Here is a 26,413-nt window from a genome sequence, read left to right on the forward strand (position 1 = left end):
TGTCTTGCAACACCTAATCGTGGGGAAATTCTTCCTAGAAGAGCTTTTACAGTGGATCTATTCGTCTGTTACCCCAATCGCCAGTGCCTTTCAGTGCTAGGCATTTGCCCTGCAAATGCATGTTTTACATATTACTGTTTACATTATCCATAAATATTATATTATCCATAAACCCGTCCCTCAAGGAAGCAGCAAGTAGCGGTAGCCCTGCTTCCAATGATTCCAACAATGTACACCCACTATCAGAATGCTGGGCTAGGCTGTTATCTTAGCAGAACACAGATGCGTTCCCAACCTTGAGCCCCGGCTAACCGCAATGATTAGCTGCGGACCAATGTGATTCATGTACGACCGCTTCAGGTTCCATCGGCCTCATTCACTAATGGCTCTAATACCAACCCACCGCAGCCTCAACATTTTACCATCGTCTATGCCTCAACGCTGCCGTAACAAGCCCCGACTTGGCAACTGCAAGTCCCTTTCTCCTTTAACTCACGTACCAACCCGGTACCTCACCGCAAACCCTCTCCTCGGGCAGTGCACCCAAACTTGGCGACACCGCACCTGCGGAGCCCCTACTATTATTTCACTACATCCCTAAGCAGCACAAATGTGCTGTGCAGGTGCTGCAACTGTGGCGTCTTTTGGGCCGTGCGGCTAAATCTCCCACTACACTGCAAAACAGCACAAATGCGCCACTCACTTGCCACAACCACGGCACGTCTTTCAGGCCATGAGTCTAAGCATCCATGGCTCAGTAGCACATATTATGCCAATCATACCAAACAAACCATTACCCACCTAGTGATTGACTGATTATGGCATAAACCATTCTCACATGAATCATATGTTCTCTCATTGAACGCAGTGCGGTCCCGCGCTCAAGGATTCAGCCTGTTCATATCGCAAAGAGGGGGAGGGCTCTCGTTTTAAATCAACTTTAATCACTTCATTTGAATACAGCATGGGCTCTCCCGCTCGAATGCAGTGAGAGACACCATATCCAGGCCGTGGGCTCTCCCTTTCGAATTGCAGTATGGCCCCCCTGTTAAAACGCAGCATGGGCTCTCCCGTTCGAATCGCAGTAAGAGCTCACCCATTTGAATGCAGTTAGAGTCACCACGTACAGGCTGTGGGCTCTCCCCGTTCTAAACGTAGTATGGGCTCTCCTGTTCGAATCGCAGAAAGAGCTCTTTCGTTCGAATGCAGTGAGTGTCACTACCTGCAGGCTGTGGGCTGTATGACTCTCCCATTTAAATGCAGCGCGAGCATTCCTGTCTTAAATAGCAGTAAGAGCCCTCCAGTTCGAATGCAGCGAGAGTCACCACATGCAGGCCATGGGCTCTCCCATTTGAATCGCAGTATGTCTCTCCCATTCAAATGCAGTATGGCTCTCCTGTTCAAACACAGTATGGCTCTCCCGTTCAAACGCAGCATGGGCTCTCCCATTCTAATTGCAGTAAGGGCTCTCCCATTCGAATGCAGTGAGAGTCACCACTTCCAAGTCATGGGCTCTCCCATTCGAATCGCAGGGCTCTTCCGTGTGGCCCCTGTGTTTGTGCATAGCAGATCCCTCCAGTGCAATAACAGCTCCCGCAAGAGCTTATTTCCATGCGGCCGTAACTGCCACTGTCCTTTCAGTGATTCAGCCTATTTTCACTCTCCATTTTCTACCTATCCTGCACCTCTCAGTTTCCTATCCCCCGAGTGGACCATAGCATGAGGCTGCCTTTGCTAGCAGCTCCGCTCGTTCTATCATCTTTGGCACCTCTGCCCTTCTCACACAGGGCTTAGCAAGCACTAAGCACCCCCCCCCCCGCCGACGTTTCATCACTTCTTTTTGGGAGGTATTCAAGCTTGGGCCAAGTCTTGGGCCTCAAGCCCTTCACCCAGGACAGAGAGCCAAAAACATTTACACTATCCTCAGTGCAGGATTACATTACCTTGTGAACTACTGAAATGGAGTTTCATTAAAGTTCGGGAGGAGCAAGTTCATTTAATCCGACAAATCACGCTGCCAGAGTATGCTTATATAAACAGCTGCTTACCTCTACATGGCCTCAAGCCTTCCGGAATCCCGCCACCTCCCCATCTCCACATATCTATTTCATCAGTAGCTAATTTAGTAAGTCCGGTTGAGTATTTGAGCTCTGGTCAAGTCACGAGCCTTGAGCCCTTCGCACAGGACAGTGAGCCAAACACATTTACACTATCCTCAATGAAGGATTACATTAACTTGCAAACTACTGAAATAAGTTTTAAAAAATCCTTATTCAGTATTTACAAACAAAATTATTGGTCAAAAGACATGGGAACCCTTTATTAAGACATTAGTACATTTAAAACATGTGTTCTGATCACAGGAGGAAAAACGAGGACGAAGGACAAATACCGAGTGGTGTACAGTGACATTCAACGCCTGGAGCTTGAAAAAGAATTCCACTTCAGCCGCTACATCACCATCAGACGGAAGGTGGAGCTTGCATTGTCCCTGAGCCTATCAGAACGCCAGGTATCTAACAGAAGATTTTCCCAGAACTGAAATGGCCATTATTCAGATGTGGTCTCACAGAATCACGATACTATACTTACATATTTGCAAAGTGATTTTTATGTGGCTCATTGTACGTATCACGTCAGTTTCCAGGTGAAGTGAACACTAGAATCGCTACAACGTTTGCATTACTTAATCAACTACATTTACAAGCTTGTTCGAGTGTGATCAACTGATAGAGCGTTGCACTTGTGATGTAAAAGAGCGAGATAAGAGTCCGGAAGAGCAAGTGAGTTGACATGTGACCCAAAAGTGTAATAGAAACACCGCAAAATAATGCAATTGTGTTTTTCATCTCACATTTGCTTTTTCAGACACTATCGGTTAGATTTGGGTTTAAGGTTTAGGGTAGGGAGGTCAGTTTTGTTGATATACAGTGCATTCGGAAAGTATTCAGACCCCTTCATTTTTTTCCACATTTTTTTATGTTGCAGCCCTATGCTAAAATGCTTTAAATTATTATTATTACTTTCACATCAATCTACACTTCATACCCCATAATGACAAAGCAAAAAACAGATTTTTCATAACTTTGCAAATTTAAAAAAAATAAAATAAAAACTGAAATATCACATTGACATAAGTATTCAGACCCTTTGCTGTGATAATTTTTCTCTGGATCATCTTTGAGATGTTTCAACACTTTGATTGGAGTCCATTTGTGGCAAATTCAATAGATTGGACATGATTTGGAAAGGCACACACCTGTCTATATAAGGTCTCACAGCTGAAAATGCATATCAGAGCAAAAACCAAGCCATGAGGTCAAAGGAACTGCCTGCAGAGATCAGAGACAGGATTGTGTTGAGGCAAAGATCTGGGGAAGGCTACAAAAAAGGTTCCAGCTTCATTGAAGGTTCCCAAGTGCACAGTGGTCTCCATAATTCTTAAATGGAAGAAGTTTGGAACAACCAGGACTCTTCCTAGAGCTGGCCACCTGACCAAACTGAGCAATCAGGGGAGAAGGGCCTTGGTAAGAGAGGTGACCAAGAACCCGATGTTCACTCTGGTAAAGCTCCAGAGATCATGTGTGGAGATGGGAGTAACTTGCAGAAGGACAACCATCACTGCAACACCGATCTGGGCTTAATGGCAGAGTGGCCAGACAGAAGCCTCTCCTAAGTGCAAGACACATAAAAAAGCACCTAAAGGACTCTCAGACTGTGAGAAAGATTCTCTGGTCTGATGAAACGAAGATTGAACTGTTTAGCCTCCAATCCAAGCGTCATGTCTGGAGGAAACCAGGCGCAGTTCATCACCTGCGCAATACCATCCCAAGGGTGAAGCATGGTAGTGGTAGCATCATGCTGAAAGAGTGTTTTTCAGTGGCAGGGACTGGGGGACTGGTCAGGGATGAAGGAAAGCTGAATGCAGCGAAATACAGAGATATCTTTAATGAAAACCTGCTCCAGAGCGCTCAGGACCTCAGATTGGGCCCATGGTTCACCTTCCGGCAGGACAGTAACCATAAGCACACAGCCAAGACAACGCAATAGTGGTTTAGGGACAACTCTGTGAATGTCCTTGAGTGGCCCAGCCAGAGTCCGGACTTGAATCCAATCGAACACCTCTGGAGAGACCTGAAAATGGCTGTCCACCAACGGTCCCCATCCAACCTGACAGAGTTTGAGAGGATATGCAGAGAAGAATGGCAGAAAATCCCCAAATCCAGGTGTGCAAAAGCTTGTCGCTTCATACCCAAAAATACTTGAGGCTGTAATCGTTGCCAAAGGTGTTTCAACTACGTACTGATTTAAAGGTCTGTATACTTAAGTCAGTGTGATATTAATTTTTTTTTCTTTTTAATAAATGTGCAAAGTTATTAAAAAATCAGGTTTTTGCATTATGGGGTATGGAGTGTTGATTGATGTAAAAATAAAACATTATTTAAAGCATTTTAGCATATAGCTGTAACATAACAAAATGTGAAAAAATTGAATACTTTCTGAATGCACTGTACTCTTGTGCAACCCCGCATCCTTCTGCATAGATGTTGCATTTTGGCTTCGCAATACATAAAGCATAATTTAAATTCATTTAAACCAACTGATCTCAGTTCAGAAGACTCTGGGCAGTCAGTAAAGTGTTAAACTTTCGACGTATGGAGTCATGTGACAAAACAACATGGCGCCGATCACAGCTAAGTTTGTCTTTGGGAGAAACGCCAACAAAACTACATCTGATAAGAAACCTCATTAAGTTTTTACATTGAAACCTGTTTGAATTAAAAGACTAGAGTCTCTCATTTCATCTGATATGTTATTTTTAAAATTTGAGCGATTTATCGTGAAACGTCACGATGTTAAACACAATGACCACTATAGTGGACAATAGTGCAAGTTTTTCATTAGAAATCATATATCTATTGTGTATTATCACAATGAGAAAAATAAAGTTGCTTTCAGAGGCTTTATATAGAGTTTGGATGAAAATAAGGTGCATTTCAAAAATTTTAGGAAAACTATTTGTTATAGAATTGATATTTTTGCATGTTTATCAGGGGCTACTAGTTATAAATTAAAAAGGGAAAAGGAAAATGGAAAATGCACACAACAGTCACACTCGGGTCTCAGTAGGTTAAAACTCCATACAGCATTAACCTTAAAAACCTGATCTGTTTGGGAATTTTTTTACTCGCTTTTAGCGCCACACAGTGGACATTTCATTTCGGAACTGCTGCCATACATGTGATGAACCATGTAATGTCATTTAGCAAGAATGTGACCACAGTCACATAATTTTCATGAGATCAGGCTGCATCGTTAACCAAGTTCCAAACATTTGGCAACACTTGTATGTTAGTTTATTAAATATCTGGCTAATGCTAGAAAGCATTCAGATACATAAATGAGCGTAGTACTTCGTTTAACATTTCTAAACGTGTTTAAAGATTTACACAAATATCCCCAGTAAATCTGCTCAGAAAATGCAAGGAAAGTCTGCAGATTGCATCTGGGCTTGAAGATCCATTAAGAAAATGTGACTGCATTCAGGGGCGTAGATATACGTAGGTGCTACATTTCTTGGAAAGGGGAAGTTGATAGAGATCAAGGCTCGTTTAAAGTTTCACAGTTCAATTATAACATGCTATTTCAGTTGGAGTATTATTTTCACCCATGAGTGAACAGAAGGTAATACTAGCTTACTACTGAATACTGCACTGCATACACTACATTCTGCCTTGAGGTTTTTTGTAAATAGCAAGTGAAACCGTAGCCATTATTCCACATCAGGTGTTACAGGTGTGTAAATGACCTTGACTCTCTGATTGGCAGGTGAAGATCTGGTTCCAAAACAGACGAGCTAAAGAAAGAAAAATGAACAAGAAGCGACTTCAACAGGCCCAAGAGAACTCTACATCCAATGTGCCCGTCCACAGCAACATCGCCATGGTTTCCAGCACCAATAACGGTTTGATGACAGACAATATATCGAGCAACATCAAAGAGGAATATTGAGAACTCTTTAAACCAGAAGGATAAACGGTTTCACATGTTTACACGGATTCAGCGACACTGAACGTTCATATTGCACTACACAGATGACACGCAAACACATTTTATTGTGAATAAGCACACAGTATTTTAATTTTGTAAAGAATGAATAGGATCTCAGCGTATGATGAAGTTATGAAGAAACACGCCGTAATATTTTCTAAATTGTTTTGCATACTGCTTTTGATGTGGCCTCACTAACTAGTGATTTTGGAGTTTTATTGTATGACAATATATTTAAAGTGCCTGTATCACAACTGTTTTGCTTTGCTATGTAAAATATTTGACACCTACTGGATCATGAATAACTGACGTATTCAATCAAGCAATCAACTGACTTAAAAAAAATAGACTGGACTGGTGCCTCAGTGTAATTAGTCATTTATGAAGTCTATAATAATAATAATAATAATAATATATTTGAAGAGGATTACAAAGCCAGACTGTAAAACACAGTGGAGTTAAACGGCATTTTTTTTGGTGCAGCATTTAGCTGGAAGCAGTCACAATTGCTTTGCTTCAAAATAGAGTAAAAACTATTCAAAATGTATTCTCACAGAAAAATGTCCATGTCACATTTTACCCTAAATATAAATAAATAAATCATATTTTGCACAAATAAAATTAAGCCTATTATTAGAAACATTATTATTATCATAACCAGCCAAATTGTTTCCCTCCCAAATTCTCATTACCAGATGCATGCATACTTTTTTACTGTATTGCAGTAAGGAAATTACTGAAATACATTTATTTGATTAAATCAGCATAACAAACTTAAAAATAATTTTAATATTTATGCATTTCAATTTCATAATAAAATTCCAAATTTTCAAATTGAAATGTAGTAATCGTTAACAAACAACAACAACAAAACTAAATACTCTAAGTTTTATTAATTTTGTCAAAAATTGCACAATTCAGTTTGATGGAATTTTGTTATGAAATTAACATGCATAAATCTTAAAAATAGGAAACTGAAGTGGGGCCTGGGTAGCTCAGCGAGTATTGACTCTGACTATCACCCCTGGAGTCGCAAGTTCAAATCCAGGGCGTGCTGAGTGACTCCAGCCAGGCCTCCTAAACAACCAAATTAGCCCGGTTGCTAGGGAGGGTAGAGTCACATGGGGTAACCTCCTCGTGGTTGCTATAATGTGGTTCTCGCTCTCGGTGAGGTGTGTGGTGAGTTGTGTGTGAATGCCGCGGAGAATAGAGTGAAGCCTCCACACGCACTACGTCTCCGTGGTAACGCGCTCAACAAGCCACGTGATAAGATGCGCGGATTGACGGTCTCAGACGCGGACGCAACTGAGATTCGTCCTCCGCCACCCGAATGGAGGCGAGTCACTACACCACCACGAGGACTTAGAGCGCATTGGGAATTGGCCATTCCAAATTGGGGTGAAAAGGGGAGAAAATCGAAAAAAATTAAATAAAATAGGAAACTGAAATAATATATTATTTCCATTTATTTATTAAATAAAATTCAAAATAAATAATATTTTCTATAAAGAAAATGAAACCTATTTTTAGGACCATTAAAATGTTTTGCATTGTGACATTTTTTCATGACAAGCATGTTTCCCCCTAAATTCTCATCACAATACAGTAAAATGTTTTATTTTTTATTTAAATCAGCACAACAAAGGCATCACAACAATAGTAACATAATGTATACAAACACCTATGGTAGTATAATTCAATTAAATAATATTATAAAGAGAATGAGATTTTTTGCATTATGGTAAAAATAATTGAATTAATGCAAAATAATACAAACAGAATCTTAGAGGTACTAAAAATGGCTCATTTTCTTTCTGTAAATTCTCATTTATTTTTTACTTTTAATTTTAGGGTGAAATATGGCCTGGACATTGACAGGTTTTGTGAGATTCACCCACTTACAGAAAGTCTAACACAGAATCTCATTTGACTCTGAAGCACACTGTACTTTGAGTGGGTGTAAACTAGTTAGCGTGCAAGAGTTTACGGATCATGAGTTGTGATAACACGAGGAAACAAATGCTGTTTGTTGATAAAAACAGAAGCCGAACCGGTAACCACGTACTCAACACATACAATCATTGACAGAAGAACACTGAGGTCACGCAGAACATCACAAACAAAAACAACAAGGTGGACAAAACACTAAGAAAACCTTAGAAATTATCAATTATCAATAAAGGCTGTCATGTTTGTGTTTGTAACTGTTGGGTTTTGTTTGGTCTCATGGCATGAGATGGGTGTGGCCTGTTTCTGAGACCGGTCAGATGATTCATGCCAATTAAAGTGTCAATAAAGACTTGATGCCAGTAAAATTCATCCACTCATATCCTTCAACATCATGTGTTTGATCGGTTAATGTTTGATTGATTTCACAATTTTACCACTGACCCTCATTTGAAATAACACACAGAGGTGTTAAAAATGCAGAGAAATTATACTTAAATGTTTAACTCTGGATACTGTGCCCAAATTTTACTCAAAAGTCAAAGCATAGAGACATAAACTAGTATTTGTTACCAGTTCAAGACACATGATTCAATCCATTAAATAAAGAAATAGCTATCTCGTTCACATTTCACACTTCAGCATCTTTATTGAAGAACTAAAAGAATATATTTCACACTTAAAGCCGTGTAATCTTTATACATTGTGAAAAACTCACTCATAACTCACCCAAAACAGAAAGAGTCAAACTTTACACAATAAAAAACTCTATACAATTCTATATACATATCTAGACGTGCCTGAAAACGTCCTTTGAATATCCCTACAGATATCATTTCCTTTTGCATTTCAAATGAAAGTCTATTTACAACAGGACAGATAAAAATGTTGTGTGAGTGTGTGTATGTGTGGGCGTGTGTGTATTTTTGTGTGTGTGTATGTGTGTGTGTGTGTGTGTGTTTGTGTGTGTGAGTGTGTGTGTGGGCAGGTTTAAGTGGTTTATGAGGACTTTTTTTAGGTTATAAACTGGTAATTACAAGGGTATTATGCTATAAATGTGGTTTATGAGGACATTTCTAGTGTCCGCATAATTCAAATCGCTTCAAAAACATACTAAATGATGTTTTATTGAACATGTAAAAATGCAGAAAGTTTTATGTGAGGGTTAGGTTTAGGGGTAGGGTTAGGGTTAGGGGATAGAATCAAATCAAATCAAATCAAATCACTTTTATTGTCACACAGCCATATACACAAGTGCAATGGTGTGTGAAATTCTTGGGTGCAGTTCCGATCAACATAGCAGTCGTGACAGTGATGAGACATATACCAATTTACAATAACATCAGAATCTATAGTTCATACAGTATAAAAATCATTATGTCTATGGAGAGTCCTCATAATGATAGCTGCACCAACATGTGTGTGTGTGTGTGTGTGTGTTGTATTGTGACATTATTTTCATGACAATTAGCACATTACTGTATTAAAGTAAAACTACTGTAATAATTAATATTGTTTTGATCAGCATAAATTAAAGGCAGTACAACAACAACTACATGATGCAAATTATATATATATATATATATATATAAAACTGCAGTTGTTTTTATAACAATGCAGTACACAATTTAAATATTCAAATTTGAATGGTCTTAAAAATAGGCTTTATTTTCTATAAACAAAATAGATTATTTAAATGTTTTATATTCTGGGGTAATATAAGACCCCGACAAGTTCTTGACAGGTTTTGAGAGATTCAGACAGATACTTCTAGTTTTGAGATGGGAGGAGGTGTTTATCAGAAGCAGGAAATTACATGATATTATCAGGAAACCACTTTTAAGAAATCCACACCAGTAGCTCAGGCAAAGATTTTAAAGGTTAAAAAAGTGTTAAAAAAAAAAAAAGAGACTGTTTCGGATTGTTTATCTAGCTTAAATGTACATTAAAAAAAATTAAAAATAATAATAATTCTAGAAGGGACAGACCATACATAACAGAACTCTAAAGAACTAGAAAATATGATCTCAATATTATACATTAATGTAATAGATTATGCATAGTACAATACAAAAAGGCCAGAACTGCTCAACAAAACTCACACTCTCCACATGAAGGGTTCAGACTCCAGAAACGTCTCTATCCCTGCGTTTAAATGGTGCAACAGAGTCATAGTAATTGCTTCAGTCCAACCTCATCCAAACGAGGTGACCAATCACACCTCAAGATTCACCATTAAACATTAGAAGTACAAAGTATTTGCAGTTGTTTGAGGTTTCTTCTGCCTGTCTTGTGAAATACTGTTACCATGATTTGTACACTTTTTTGAAATTCACTTTGGTATGAATGCTTGTTTTGACTGACTTTTACGCATTTGGCAATTTGAAGTAAATTGAAGCTATACATTTTATTATCGCTTTACCAGTCGAGATACACAAACAATCCTTTAGTAAAACCTCCCCACACTGTTCACCACTAATGTTTAAAAAAATTGTTCACTTTAAAACCCAAAAGCAGAAGTGTTGATGGAAAATAACACATTTGGTTTCCTCTTAAGAAACAAGTCTTTTTTTCAATTTAGCTAGCATACTCAAGAGTGCAAAAGCGTTCGGTCTGAACATTTAGTTGCAAAATGGGTGTAACACAATCACACAGAACATGCAGTATCAGCTAAAATATTAACAAATGTCAGAGAACTTTACACTTTAAAAATTCTGCTCAAATACTACATGAATATTATTTGTATAAACTGTCCAGTGCACAGAGTGAAATGAATTGAACATTTAGAATTGCACTAGGGATAGTTCACCCAAAAATGATAATTCACTCATTATTTATTCACCCTCATGATATCCCAGAGGTGTATGACTTTCTTTCTTCAGCAGAACACATTTGAAGAGAAATAGAAAAATATCTCAGCTCAGTAGGTCCTTAAAATGCAAGTGAATGGAGATTTCTCTTTTAAAGCTCCACAAATAACAGACAGTCAGCATAAACATCATGCATACGACTCTTCACTTGTATTTTAAGGATCTACCGAGCTGAGCTATTTTTCTATTTTTCTTCAAATGTGTTTTGGTGAAGAAAGAAAGTCATACACACCTGAGATATCATGAGGGTGAATAAATAATGAGAGAATGTTCATTTTTGGGTGAACTACCCCTTTAATATTCTAGTCCTTTGTGTTTTCATGACATTAGTAGAAGTGTGATCTTACACAAGTACAATTATTTAATAAAATTAATTATCTCGGGTGTGTTTTATATCAGTGCCTCTCAACCGGTTTTGATTCAGGAAACAGATTTCACATTGGATGTCAATTAGAGACCCAGTACAGAACCAAAATCATTTACAGTACAAAAGTAAACAAGCATATCCTTAAAAACAAGCTGCATAGGCACAACCTTTGCACAGTTACTAACATGTTATTGTGTATTTAATGTAGTCTAGATTGTATCCACCTTTTTCCTGGGGGTCTTACTGGGGAAACGAATGTGGGTGGGACTTCCGCCGGAAATGTAAGCGCAGCGTAGTTCTAGCGGGAAGACTAGCAGCTGTACATCATCGCACCATTAGCTAAGGTAACTCCTAGCCAATCACATGTAAGCTATTGTTTTATAAGTCTGCTCACAATCTATCACATTGCTGTTTCAGTGTGCTAACACGGCAACCTCCACCACCCCACCACCACCAGTTGAGTCCCGTCCTGCACGGGGGAAGACTCCTCGCCCCTGCCTCCTATCTCCGGCAGGATATGACGGTTCCGAGTACAACTTCTTCGGACCGCCAGACGGGGCTTACGCCAAAGAGAGACATTACATTTCTGTTTTATATTCATCAAATAAATGTCATCTTAAATTTCACTCAAGTCTGCGAGTCTTCCTGATAGCAGTTGTTCTACAGCATTCCCTAGCTCTGGCTGCAAGTCATTTTAAGACCCTGTTTACAGCTGGTAATAAGACGAGTTTCCGATGATCCGATCGCAAAGGTCAGCGCTATATATAGTTGTAAACGTGGTGCAAAATGTTTTGTGATTGGATCACAAAAAACACATACAGAGGAAGTGAAAAACCACATCGCATTTGGGGTTTAAAAGCAAAGCACCACCTCTCACCTGTCAATCACCCGCCAAACAAATGTATAAACTAATGTGCGAATTTAAAAGGAAACAACCGTCCGATCAGAAAACTTGAAAAAGCGATTACATACCAAAGCATAAGAACTTCACGGCTCTTCCTCAGTGTGTCTGTCGGATTTAAACATGCACACGGTAACAAGATGACAAGCATACACATCTGAAGCTGAACTAACACAGGTACTCCAATAAAACAACCGATAAATTTGCTCGAAATGTTGCGTTTGTGCTTAGATTAAATCTCAACTGTATCTGTGTTCGCATTTTCTTTGTGTTTATGACTTTTTTGTAGTATATTAATGTTCAGTAACACACTGATACAGTGAGTGATATATATCCTCATGAAATCATTCACGCTCTCCTCAAAATCCCAACACCTCAATGAAAGAATGAATGGACGTACGTGCAACAACAGCTGTGTTAACTTGACAATGGAAGTAACACCCATATTTCTCACTAAGCATCACGGGATGTAGGAAAAAGGTGGATAGTTTTTGAGCTTGTGGAGTTTTGTTGACGGTTTTTGAGGATGAGTTCATGTCTGATTTAAAGTGACAGATCATTTTGTGTCAAAATACTGTCGAGTTTGATTGGACGCATCGCCTTTGACACCAACAACAAAAAATTTGGGACTCATTTTTAGTTGACAAGCAGTATTTAAAAGGGTTTTGTCTTTCTATTGTCTCTGTACCTGAGAGTACACACAGTCTTCCTGTTCTTTATACTGATGATTGTTTGAGACAGCTGGAGTGAATGACACCTCTCCATACTGAACATCTTCCTCTTTCATCTTCCGCTTCTTCCTATTCGTCTGAGGGCCGACCGCAGTATATTCCACATCTGCATTTAGGGTCAACTCTAAGGACAGAAAAACAGATGATGAAGACATGGTGTTGGGCAAGATTAGCAAGTTTAGCTACCGATCATATTGGCATGTTGGCATATTTATAGATATAGATACATAGATAGAGTATTAGGTAGACTTGAATTTATTGAAAAGCCTTGGAATGACCCAATTTTGCTTTATGTAATTATATTATGATTCATTTATATATTTATGTTTTTTGGACATTTTTGGAATGAAAAAAAAAAACTACAGAATAATTAGCTAAGCCTCATTAATTTCTCTGAACTCACGATGTAAACGACACTTTCTCACCTGGTCTCTTATGTTCATCCTCTCTGTTGTGTTTCTTATGCGAGATGTCAGCGTACACGAGTTCTGTTTCACCAACTGCTGTTAAAGAGAAAACACAACAATTAGCAACAATTAAACTATAATATGCATTTCAGTATTAACCTGAAAATTATCCTCTCAAAAACAACTGATGCCAAATGATGAGGTGTTGCACACGGAGGCCAAATTAATCAGTTTACAAGAAACAATATCACAGTTAATGAAACAGCAATCATTTTCCTTGAGGAAATTACCATTTTCATCAACATATACTGTAAGACTAATCAATAACACTGCATAACTTAATATAAATGAACATACTAAACAATAAATATTTCAAGATCAAAACACTCAAATTAGGAGTTAATCTGGACAAGCAATAAAAACAGAGTTGTAGCAAATCCTTGAGTACATAATTTACATTTTTTTCCTTTATGTCATTTTTGGTAAATATTTAACATATTTAGTTCAAATACAAAATCCGCATCACTGTAATAATTCTAAATATTCATACTATATTTCCATCATTACATAAGCTTTAATATGTGAGTCTGAATATCACTTTACAGTCTATGGAATGCTTGAAAAGTGCATGTTTAAATAACGGATATATCAAAACACAAAAACACCTGAAATGGAACAGCTATCTGTTTTCTATACATCCTGAGGCCACGCCCACTCTAATATGTTTTAGTTTGAAAACGCGTTGATTTTGCTATGTTTACTGATCCACACAGGAACCACATTTTCCTCCACCGTAAACTGAGACTTTTAAAATGCTCGCTGAGTGAGCAGACAGCAATAAAGCACACACAGAGAAAGAGACGAGCGAGTGTATTGAACGCTTTCTGCTATATGTGAACGCTCATGCTCCATACCGTTTGGAACTTCATGAATCATTTTGCTACTTCTGTTAAAATAACCCAATAAACCATTACAATTGATCAGTACAGTAACTGGTTAATACTGGTACCAAAATAAATATGTGCTGCTTATCTGTGGCCTATTTGAGATGTGTGAAACTGTCCTCAGTGCATTGACTGCAGATGTATGCACTCAACATGAACTGACCTGCCCTCAGCTTCGGCTGTTTCATCTTGTAAACGTAACATGCAATGATGACCAGCACAATCAGGATCACAACAACCGAGCACAGAGTGATCAGACTTGTAGCAAGGACTGAAATGTAACATCCACAACAGGATTAGAAAATGAAAGGGACAGTTCACCCAAAATGACAGTTCTGTCATTATTTACTCACCCTCTTGTTGTTTTGACACCCGTATGACTTTCTTTTTTCTATGAAACACAAAAGCTGTTGAGCAGAATTGTAGCCTCAGTTACCATTATTAAAAAACACGTACTGCATATAAAGTGAGTAGTGACTGAGGCTGTCGGTCCCTAACTTCCTAACTCACATTTCCTTTTGTTATAACCATAAGAAAGAAAGTCGTGCAGGTTTGGAACAAAATGAGGGCGAGGAAATGATGACAGAATTTTCATTTTTGCCTGAACTATCCCTCATAAACAAACACAAAAATAGATTTTAATAGTTCATTAATAACAACAGCAACAGCAATAAGAATAGTAACCATGGAAACTAATTCACAGTGAAACCATTTTTCAGTAGATCAAACTTGGGGGATTTTAAATATTGGGATAAAATCCAATGGGATTTGTAATGTTCATAGTGTCATCCTTCAAATCACAATATTTTTTAAAAGTATATTATTTTATTGATTTTAAATCGTGCAGTGCTAATTACTACTTAAGAAAGCAAGTCTGTAATTAGGATAGGGTGACTCTATTTGACTAACAAATTTGTGATTTGTGATATTTTATTCAGCTAATCTCACAGACCCATGGAGGAACTGCTGCAGAATTCGCAATGTGGGAAATCCTACCAGCTGAGAAATTCCCTGTAGTATGTTCAGTGAAATTCATACCGCTGGAAGTCTGTGTGCTATTGGCCACTGTAGGGTTCAGATGTGAGGTCACAGTTGCAGTAGTTGTTCCTGTAACAACACATCACTGTAGAATCATCAACATTCTCTCTCTGAACACATTTACACAAAACACATCAATTTACTACCGAGATGAACAATTAGCCAATGACACTGATTAAAGAAATAGTTCACCCAAAACTGAAAATTCTGCTATCATATACTCTACCTCATGTTGTTCCAAGCCTATATGACTTTCTTCTGTGGAATGCAAAAGGAGAAAATTTTGGAAAATGTCCTAGTTGGTTTTTCCCGTGCTGTGGCAATGAATGGTGACTAGTGATGTTAAGACTCATGAAGAATGCCAAATCGGTATAAAAGTGTAATTAAAGTAGTCCACACGACTTTATATTCCAAGTCTTCTGGATTCATATGATATCTATGTTTGCGGAACAGACCGAATTCGAGCCATTTTTCACTGAAAAGCTTGACTTGCTGTTCTGGGCGTGTTCATGAGAGAAGTTAATTCACTTTGACTTTAAATTCAAAATCAAATCGCATGCTACCATACTATTCATACTACACGGCAGGAGTAGTAAGAGTACAATCGTAGCATGTGTTTCTGAATTTAGTCACTGCCTCGTGCTTAAACTCTGTGCACTCATACACTTACACGAGAACTTGCGTTATTTTAGATACATGCTTGAGTGCTGTGCTTTAGATTTGAGCAAAGTGGCTTTCAAGGCAAGTCAGTCCACTCAACAGCCATATTTGGAACGCTCTTGGGCAGCTATTTTCTATGGATAGAAGAAGAAGCATAAAAGTTCAGGAAAGGGAAAGACCGAAATCTCCAAAACTGTTGGTCAAGATTATGATCAAAGAACATATTTCAAATCAGCAGTAAAATCTGACAACAATGGTTTCATATATTGTGCTTAGATTATGCTAAAAAAAAATTAATGCACATGTCTGTTTCTAAAAGCTGATTGGCTCTTTTACCTCTTTTAAGATAATTACCACAACCAATGTTTTCTGGAGTTTTTGGTCAGCTGAATTTCTTTTGGCATGGCGTATTTTGAATGTTTCTTCAGCTGAATGATCAACACAAAGATCAGACTGTACTTGTATCCCTCACAGCCTTGTTTTCATTTCCGTCAGAAATTAAATAGGGTTCTTCTTTGAATATGTTCCATTTAAAACAGAAAAACGTAAATGTGTTAAACAAGCTTCTTACAAAAACTCTCATTAAGATATTCAGTGACTTATATTTGGCTTCAGAAGAATAGGAATTGAAAGCACAGGTTGTTTGGACTAATTTATGACACTTAATGGTGATTTTGCATCCTTTTGTAGACTCAACATCTCCAGTCACCATTCATTGCCACTGCATGGAAAAAAAGCAAATAGGACATTCTACATTTTTATTTATTTATTATGTGTGTGTGTGTCACAGACCAAACAAGGATAGACATTCAGGTTTGGAATGACATGTGGGTGAAAATGACAGAATTTTCAATTCTGGGTGAACTATCCATTTATTTATGTTTTGAAGTGGCTTTTGAACAGCTTGAGAGAATCAATTTATTTGTATCATTGTTGTTGCTGTTGCTGTTGTTTAAGTAATTATGTGAACATTTATAGATTAAAATCTCACCAGGACATCGGTTTACACTAGTATTCTTCTGTCCATGACTGACGTGGTTGTTCACAGTGCAGGTGATGTTTCCAGAAGTTTCCTCATCCAGATGAATGGTGTTATTTCTATTCTCCAGTTTTTGTCCATTCAGAGTCCAGCTGAAGATGAGCTGATCCCCCTCAGAGGAGCAGGACGCTCGCTTCTCCCCACTGGACCAGCATTTGATTGACACTTCCACTGAGCCAATAGGAGCTGGAGGGAGGGATACAGTACAGTCACATGACAAACACAAGGTTCAGAATAACATCTATACTACTCAAACTATTTTTATAATGTGCATTATGTGTTCTCTTCTGAACAATTTTCTATATGATGAAAACCCTGATGATCTGCTACATTTGTCAATATGTGCAGAATGAAACAATACGATTATCTCGACTTGAGATTTCATTTCCATTCTGATGAATCAGTCAGGAGAAATATCAATCATGATTTGATCATTCTCTAGAATCATTAATTGATCAGACAAGAGTTAAGGCATTTTCACACAAAATTGGATTAAATATCAAAATAACTATAATTATTTTCTGAGATAATAACTGGATGTCACTTGCTGAATTAAACATGTGACATAGTGAGGTCATGTGACAACAGTGTAGCGTACAGTACTACTGTTTGAAACGTGAAATATTGCATTCTGTTTCACATTCTATTTTTTGTTTAAATAGAATACAGTGTACACTGTGCAGTATATAGTAAGCAGTACACTAGTATTTTATTTTGAAGATCGTCTTAATCAATGGAGTACAAACATTCCACAGAGAACTACATGAATGAAAACTCACAAATATGACACTATTTTATGTGAATAAGAGTGAGATCTGTGGAGAAAGTGAGACTGTAATTATTCTGATGAGAGATTTACTGTACCTTCAACAATCACTGGAAGATTTACAGCATGTGTCTGTGTGCCGTCTGAGTGATAGAGCTCTAATGTGTATGTCCCTGAATCTGTTCTGATCACACTGTTTATAATCAGAGTCCCATTATTAAAGATAAACTCAGATCTGTTTCTAATGGACTCATGTGTTTCATTCTTCTTCTCTTTCTTATTCTTTACTTTAAAAATGATCTCTTTCTCATTATCGATCCACTTATATAACTTCAGCTCGTGATAATGATCATCCGTCACCATCTGCAGATAGAGTTTGTGTCCCAGAGCTGCGTAACAGGGATCTGTCTGATTAAACCTGCAGAACATCTCCACACCTGAAGAACACAAACACAAACACTGAAATATACCAACAACATCAACATCTGAACATTATTTTAACAAAAAACACTGTAAGGATTATGTGTGTGACTCTTACTGGTTATAAATAACTCTCATCATAAATTAATATCACATTTACTCATATAAGAAATCACATATTACAAAAATATTCACAGAATTAAAGTTGTACAGAAGAAACATTTCAGACAGACAGTTTATCTGATCTCAGTTCATTCCTCTCAAATAATCTTCACCATAAACACAGACACTCAACACTAACACACTTTCACTCACATATTACTGTAATACTCCACTAATCAGTAGTGTAGTCTAGAGCAGTGTTTCCCAACCTTTTTTCTGCCACGGCACACTTTTTATGAGTAACACATTCTACGGCACACCACTATCCCAAATAGGTGACCATCGTCAATATTATTCCTTTTCAAGAACTTGTCCATGTTTTCTGTCCATGTTAGTAGCGTGTTTACTTGTAATGTTTGAAATTCGGCTATGCAAAAAAATAAAATAAAAAAGTCACATAGGTAGGCTACGCTGTGTGGGGTCACAGGTGGCAAGAGCGCTAAACAGGTAATACAAAAACCAGCAAATTTGCTTCTTTTCTAATTTGTAGATTTGTTCTTGCAATGCCACAACAAATTACAGGGATGCAAACTCATGAGAAGCAAAAAAGGTAAGACAATCACTTTTTTCTGGGGATATTTTTTTTTAATGAATAAGCTAAAAGCACCATTTCCAGCTATTTTAGTGATTCAAGTTTAATCAAGTTTACAATTGTGCAGAATTAGCTGCAAAATAAAGAGTATTTTGGTGAGGCTTGCTTCTGTTTCACAAATTTGTTCAATTTTATTCACTGATTAGATCAGTGACCCCTTCTGGAGATGTCACCAGGTGGCGACAAATGAGCGTCTTATGTGCTATGAGTGAGTCAGTGAATCATTTTGAGTCGTTCATGACCGAAATCTACCAAGAGACTTTATAGTGTTTAAGCAGATCTATAGTCTTCCTTCAGTCTGAGCATTATTTTTCATCCAAAAAGACAACAATAATAGTCTAATAATAGTGAGTTTCAATAACGTCCTTCTCCTCTATTAAAACTTGCATGGCTACAAATCTTCTGACTTCAGTAAAAGAATTATAAACACAAAGCAGATCTATGGTATCATTTTCCTACAGTAGCCTATTTAAACTGCTGAGCATGTCTTTTATCAGAAAAGACCACAGTAATAGACAAATAATAATCATTCTGAGTTTCAATAATGTTCTTTCGTCACTGTAAAGCGCATCTCACATGAGTTGAGTCGAGACGTCAACGCTCCGTTCAACGCCAGCGTCAAGCGCCGCATTGCCCTCCACATGACAAGAGTTGCAGAAAGCGTCACAGAGGGACGATTTTACGAGTTTGCCACGTAAAAAAGCGGGAGGTGTGCACAATAAACATTGAAAACATGTATTTGGAAGAGAGAAAAAAAGCTTGCAGTTGCTTTGATAGCAGAAAGTAATAAAAAGACTCGTTTATGTTTAGGTCTAAGCGTTTTCTCTGTGAATTTAAATGAGTTCAATAACTGGGGTCTCTGATATTCATAAACGATAAGGTCATATTTAATTAAAAGAAATTATGAGACATTCAATATCTCTTCACAAATTTGGACAGTTTTAAATATTTCTTGTTGCTTAGTACTCTCAAAGACATTATTGCTGAAGCAAAAACATGCGTGTGAAAAACACTTTGGTGTAAAGTCACTTCATAGACTTCAATGTATTCTGCAGCTTAACGTGTATAATGTGCAAAAGTGACTGATATTTAATCATTGCTCTTCACAATCACGAAAGTGACCGATTATGGTTTCAAAATGGCAAATTTCTCCGAAAGGTGAGGAGTTTGGATCCCTGAAATTATTATTATAATTTCTAGTGTGCCGTGGCACAGTGGTTGGGAAACACTGGTCTAGGGCATACGCAGGGATACGCCGTATGCCCACCTACAGTATCTTCATTAGGATTTTGTGTATGCCCACCTAAAATAAGTGATGATACGTATGGATGCCAGAACAACGAGTAGGCTTTTGACCAGGACCTTTTTCAATCTACTAACACCATGCTGCAGCACCATTGAGAGAATTGTGTGTGTTTTAATAAGTGTACAGAGATCCTCTCTACACATGCACAGAGCAACGGGAGTGCAACTGAAGGCACGGGCAAGACAGACAGTCCGACTAAACTGATCCACCAATCAGAACGTTCATTTCAGACGCGATTGGATATTTGCTAGCCAATCATATTTTCTGTTTCAGTAATGGGCGGGACATTTCCAGCGTCTAATGTTGATGCACAAGCAACCCTGGAGTTACCATAATTTGCGCTGTGATTTTATATTAAAACGCTGCATCAAAACACTTTTTTGTTATTTGGACCAGTTGTCATTTTTCTGCAAATAAATGCTTTAAATGACAATATTTTTATTTGGAATTAGGGGTGTAAAGTAACGAATTACAAATACTAACGTTACTATAATTAAGTAGTTTTTCCCAGGAATTATACTTTTTTTAAGTAGTTTAAAAATTGTATACTAATACATATACTTGAGTACATTTTAAGTGCTGTAACTGTACTTTTAATGCACTATTTTCCCACCGTCTGTGTTCGCTACTTCCCTGTCCTGATTTTATTTTTATCCATTAACATGATTGGCTAGAGAGAGTCTCGTGACTCCCGTCAAATCAAATCACACGTAAAAAACTTGAACGGCAGCTGTAGATCGGGCACCAACTGTATGGATGTGGAGGATGCCTCAAACACATTTTCAACACCTGAACATCACGGCCGCACCTGAAAGGGCTTTTCACAGTGAAAAAGGCCAATTGCTTGATTGTGTCATGTGAGTTTAACTTGCTCAAGCCAGATATCAGCATTAATCCTGCCTCTAATTTTAAAAAACATATCGAGGTAAATGTAATATTCATGATTACTAGATTCTGTGTCTGTAATGTAGCCTGTAAATGAACTCTCTATCACTGAGATTATTGGGTTGATGTGAGAGATTAAGGCAATGTTATCAATAGAGCTGGGCGATAAAACAGTCTTGATGTTTATCTGAAAAACAAAGAGAGATGTCCTCGATATCGATGATAAACATTTGAGTAATGTTCTACATCTAGACCAGGGGTGTTCATTACATCAATCGCAATAGAAAGACAGCCACTGGTTGGTTGATCTAGATGAAATATAAAAGATTGACTTTTTATTTCCTGACATCTGTAGCTGCGTGCTGTTTGATTGACAGGCAGCTAATGTTTGTACGCTTTGCATGCGCACATGCTCAGAGAGTGCTAAAGCGGGTACACGACTAAATGGTCAAATACACTTTATAATTCCACCAATGCCCGTCTTGGTGAGGCATTAATGTAAACGCAGTCGGTTTGGTCTAAAGTGAACGTAAACAGTGGGACAAAAAGCGTATTTGCATCAAAATGTTGGACTTGAAGTGTACATGTAACCGAATTAAGCACTGTCTAGTAGGCTATGTCATATAAAGTCTATTAATCAAACAACAATAACAAGGAAATGAGAAAACCAGTCAATACTTTTGGCTGAATAACTTGAGTAGCTTTAAAAGTGTTAATGTAATAGAATAAAACAGTGACATTTTTAATAATATTATTTTTTAATAATATTGTTAGTTTATATATATATAATACTGACCCTGATGTAGAGAGTGTGTTAATTTGTATAATAAATTACCAGGAAAGTAGAGATGATAAAATAATTTATAATTATGCTTAGCCTTTATCAAGTTTTTTCTAATGCCTGATAGAAAAGTATCAACCTCTGAAGAGCAATACATCAGCAGAAGATTATACAACACTGCCACCAGTCACAAACTTCAGAAAATTGTGCATCATGCATGAGAATGAGAACACAACTATTTCTGGGCTTAAAAGATACAAGAACTAAATCAATGTGGAACATTGTATCTCAAAAGGAGGACAATGTGGCCCCTCATTTTCTACTAAAAGAAATAGTTCACTCAAAAATGAAAATTCTCTCATCATTTCCTCACCCTCATGCCATCCCAGATGTGTATTGACTTTCTTTCTTCTGCCGAACACAAATGAAGATTTTAAGAAGAATATCTCAGCTCTGTAGGTCCATACAATACAAGTGAATGGATGCCAAAATTTTGACACTCCAAAAATCACATAAAAGCAGCATAAAAGTAATCCATATGACTCCAGTGTTTTAATCCATGACTCCAGAAGTTATATGATAGGTGTGGGTGAGAAACAGATCAATATTTTTGGTCCATTTTTGCTAGAAATTATTCTCCCTGCCCAGTAGACGGCGACATGCATGAAGAATGTGAATCACCAAAAACAAAAGAAGAAGAAAGTGAAAGTTAAAGTGGAGATTGACTGAGCAGGGAGGAGCATTTCTAGCAGAAATTGACTTAAATATTGATCTGTTTCTCACCCACACCTCTCATATCACTTCTGAAGTCATGGATTTAACCACTGGAGTCTTATGGATTAGGCTACTTTTATGTTGACCTTTTGGAGCTTCAAAATGTTGACACCAATTCACTTGCATTGTATGGACCAAAAGAGCTATTCTTCTAAAAATCTTCATTTGTGTTCTGCTGAAGAAAGAAAGTCATACACATCCGGGATGGTATGAGGGTGAGTAAATGATGACTGAATTTTCATTTTTGTGTGAATTAGTCCTTTAAAGCCCGATGTGGCCCCTGTACCAAACAACTGCTCTACCCCCTCTATTGTGCAGACATAATGCGCCAAGAGACCCTGCTTTTTTAGTGTTTTCTTTTTTTTTTTTCATATTTTCTGCACAACAATAACTCTCTCAGTCAGCATTAAGGGAAATTTAGACTCTACACATAAACTGATTTTAATATAGTTGTTTCATACATTATGATATTGAAAATAACTTTCATCTTTTCATTTCTGTAATCATGTCACCCTTTTATTTATTTTTTAAAATCAGATTCATGTAGTGTTTACAGTATCATAGATAAGTGATGTATTTTAAAAGCGAGTAAAAGTACTTTTACTTCAGTATTATTTTTCAATACTCTTTCCACCCCTGCAAGTTACCATATCATGGTTCTTAGTAGTGTACTCTACACCATGTCAGCAAGAAACTTACCCTGGTATGCATTTAGTAAGTTCATGTGGAACTTTTTTTATGAGAAAAATATATTTCTTACACATTTTACATATGTACTGTAAATAAATACATGGGGGGGTCCTTCATAAATTCACAGTATGCCCACCTCTTCAGACACTACTACACCACTGCCACTAATATACACTGATAGGACTAGAAAACACTATTACTACATCACTGTATTGGGCCTCATGTGCTCAGATAGGAGACAAAGGCAGACCTACACATGGTCATAAGCCTGACTGAGGCCTGTAGGTACACTCAAAGACAAACGGCACCAAAATTAAACAACGTCGCCCTGTTCTTTCTCTCTCGTACTAACCGCACACACACATGACCCCTCACAAAAATACCCGCACACACATTTGGCAAACAGATAACTTGGCGGTAGAGCCCAGCTTTCTCCCAAAGTTATTGTACCATCGGAGACACGTGTTAAACGGGCAGACGCCATTAAAAAGTCTCTCCGCCCACATTGGTGGCCACATTGTAGCCGGAAACCTTGTGTGACGTACTCTCCATAAGAGCCACGTCCGCCATTTTGTGCACTCTATCTCTCCTTCACACACACACACACACACACACACACACATTTCCTCTCATATATTATAGGCTTATTTGTTACATTATGTAATCATGTTACTGTTTAGTTTGTAGCTGGAAGTCGGAAGTTTATCGACTGCATTGTATTGATTATTAATTGATATTACTGCATCAATAAACTTTGTTCTACTTTAAAGAGAAGTGTTTTAGTATTGTTCTGCATGCACCTGTGCCAAGGGCTGGCAGGGGATGTCAGTGCTCGGATTCAAGCCTTCATTGTTTACCATTTGAATGTCGATTTTCTCTGGACGTCAACTTTCATAAGAGAACAATCTTATATAGAGACTGTTATACTGTCTGGTTATTAGTCCCTGATTCCAGGTTGGTGCCCTGGCAATATTAATCCTGATTAATATTCTATTGATTTTGATAATTGATAGTTATCTTTGATGATTGTTGATTTGAAGGATTAATAAGCTAATGTTGATTCTAATCAATGTTCTATTGATTTTAATAATTAATAATTATCTATGATAATTATTCATTATTGCTAATAACCAAACCCGCTCCTGAACGAAGCCCCAACAACTGCAAATGTAATAATAACATGTTTCTTTGTCTGAAATTCATCCGTGATTTAAAATCATCATGAGTTTGATCTGAAAGTTGACTCACATGTATCAGTTGGTATCAGCAGCAGCAGCAGTCCAAAGATGAACAGCATTTCTCTGATGTCCAGTTTCCAGAAGAGTCGAGTGTGAATGCTGCTTCAGATTGTGTTATGAGTGTTTGGAGTTCTGTCAGTCTGTGTTCTGAGTCTCATGGAGCGTCTTCACTCTGACAGACACAAACTTCTACTGACACTGGACTCACACATCAGCAAATATCTCACAGTTTCTCTCAGGAAAGAGGAAGTTTCCTCATAAAGAAGGATGACAGAGTTGCGGTTCACACTTATAGACTTTTACAATATGAGAGACAGAAGCAGCAAGTTGTATTTCTCTGTCACATACTTTTTCAAAAACATGCAAATGTGCAAAAGTGTTTTCTTTATTGATTAAATCATCAAGACATTTAAATATTTTATTGGTAGTTCAGGTATAAATATTGTCACTGTTACATTATGAAAGTGGGCTGGTTTATAATAGCTTCTTCTAATTCAGTTCGTTTGTGATGATGTTTCCATTATTAATTTTATTCTGATTCAGTCAAAACATCTGCAGAAAGAGAGAGAGAGAGAGAGAGAGAGAGAGAGAGAGAGAGAGAGAGAGAGAGAGAATTAGGGACACTAACTATTGCCATCAATCTACAATATATTTAACCTGACACTCATGGGTTCTCAACACATATGTCAAGCCCAATTTTGCTATTTTTGTAAGGATTTAAAATCCTATCTGGACACTCTTGCTATCTCCAGCAACTCCAAAACCCTAAAAAACATTTCACTCTGTAATCTTAATACTGTTATAGACATTATAATACATAATTGAATGTTTTCCTGTGCATACACCTGGCATTTTTCTTCTATTGTTTGCATGAAACAAAATAACAAACAAACAAACAAAAACTAAAAAACTCATGGATTCTCCAACTGTTTAGAGCTCATAAAGAGATGATGGATTACAGCGAGATCTGCAGGAAAAAAACAAGAACTACAGCTTGATTTAAATGTGGTCTGGTGTTATAGACAGTGTTGTGTCTAACGTGTTTAGTGTGTCTCATCAATCATGTAAAGTGTTATGTGAACATCTTAAGAGTTATGAGAAATATGCAAGGAAAACTTGAGTTGGACTACGAAATTCAAGAAAACTGAACTGAGATGATATGTGTTTTATTCTCTTGAAAAAAGAAAGAAAGAAAGACGTGCAATCCACTGACTGAACTTTCTTCAAGAGTTAAATATTTGCTCACTGCTTTTATCAAGTCACTCTTGACTTTAATGGGAAGACATTACATTAACTCAAAAACTGTGAAATATCAGAAAACATCTGAAATGGTTGTTGATGTGAATAATGATGATGGTGTTTCTGATGTTTCAAATGTGCCAAATGTTGCCACTGAATGTAGTAATGTAGTTTTCTACTTTATCGGCACATATTTAGGCAAAGAGGGCTGCACTTATGACACTTGCTGCTAAATCAAAGACTATCAGGGAAGAATTCATCATTGATTATGTTTCTGAATACATTATATTTATGATAATAATGTGTAGATGTTAAATTGATTATTAATCCCTTAAGGTATTAGAATGACATTTTAGAGAGTTGTTGACTGATTCTGCTGATGTGTGTGTGTGTGTGTGTGTGTGTGTGTGTGTGTATAGCATAAAGCATAAAGAATTGTGGTACATTCACACACACAATCAGAATCTTATAGGGCAGGGCCGTGGCTCAAACTGAGAAAAAAGGGCATATTGTTAACAATCAGGTTTAATGCTAAAACTACTACCGTTGTTGTTTCTGTCATAACAACTGTTTTATTGGAAGATTTCCATGTCTATCTTACTCCT

At 37.4% G+C, this 26,413-nt stretch overlaps 2 protein-coding genes across 2 annotated transcripts in view; one reads left to right on the forward strand and one right to left on the reverse strand.

Annotated features, from left to right (window-relative positions):
* The window catches only part of LOC127418109 (homeobox protein CDX-1-like), a 35,534-nt gene extending 26,739 nt beyond the window's left edge, over nt 1-8,795 (forward strand). Inside the window, exons 3-4 of the mRNA XM_051658497.1 lie at nt 2,364-2,512; nt 5,830-8,795. Coding sequence (XP_051514457.1) covers nt 2,364-2,512; nt 5,830-6,012 — 332 coding nt within the window. The 3' untranslated portion in view covers nt 6,013-8,795. The remainder of the gene's footprint in view (nt 1-2,363; nt 2,513-5,829) is intronic.
* A 1,086-nt stretch (nt 8,796-9,881) lies between these two features.
* The window catches only part of LOC127417862 (uncharacterized), a 197,992-nt gene continuing 181,460 nt past the window's right edge, over nt 9,882-26,413 (reverse strand). The window contains exons 13-19 of the mRNA XM_051658098.1: nt 17,820-18,158; nt 16,908-17,141; nt 15,257-15,325; nt 14,572-14,625; nt 14,382-14,489; nt 13,293-13,370; nt 9,882-12,991 (exon numbers count right to left, since the gene is read on the reverse strand). Coding sequence (XP_051514058.1) covers nt 12,810-12,991; nt 13,293-13,370; nt 14,382-14,489; nt 14,572-14,625; nt 15,257-15,325; nt 16,908-17,141; nt 17,820-18,158 — 1,064 coding nt within the window. The 3' untranslated portion in view covers nt 9,882-12,809. The remainder of the gene's footprint in view (nt 12,992-13,292; nt 13,371-14,381; nt 14,490-14,571; nt 14,626-15,256; nt 15,326-16,907; nt 17,142-17,819; nt 18,159-26,413) is intronic.

Source organism: Myxocyprinus asiaticus, chromosome 27 (assembly GCF_019703515.2).
Source record: "Myxocyprinus asiaticus isolate MX2 ecotype Aquarium Trade chromosome 27, UBuf_Myxa_2, whole genome shotgun sequence".
Classification (NCBI taxonomy): Eukaryota; Metazoa; Chordata; class Actinopteri; order Cypriniformes; family Catostomidae; genus Myxocyprinus; species Myxocyprinus asiaticus.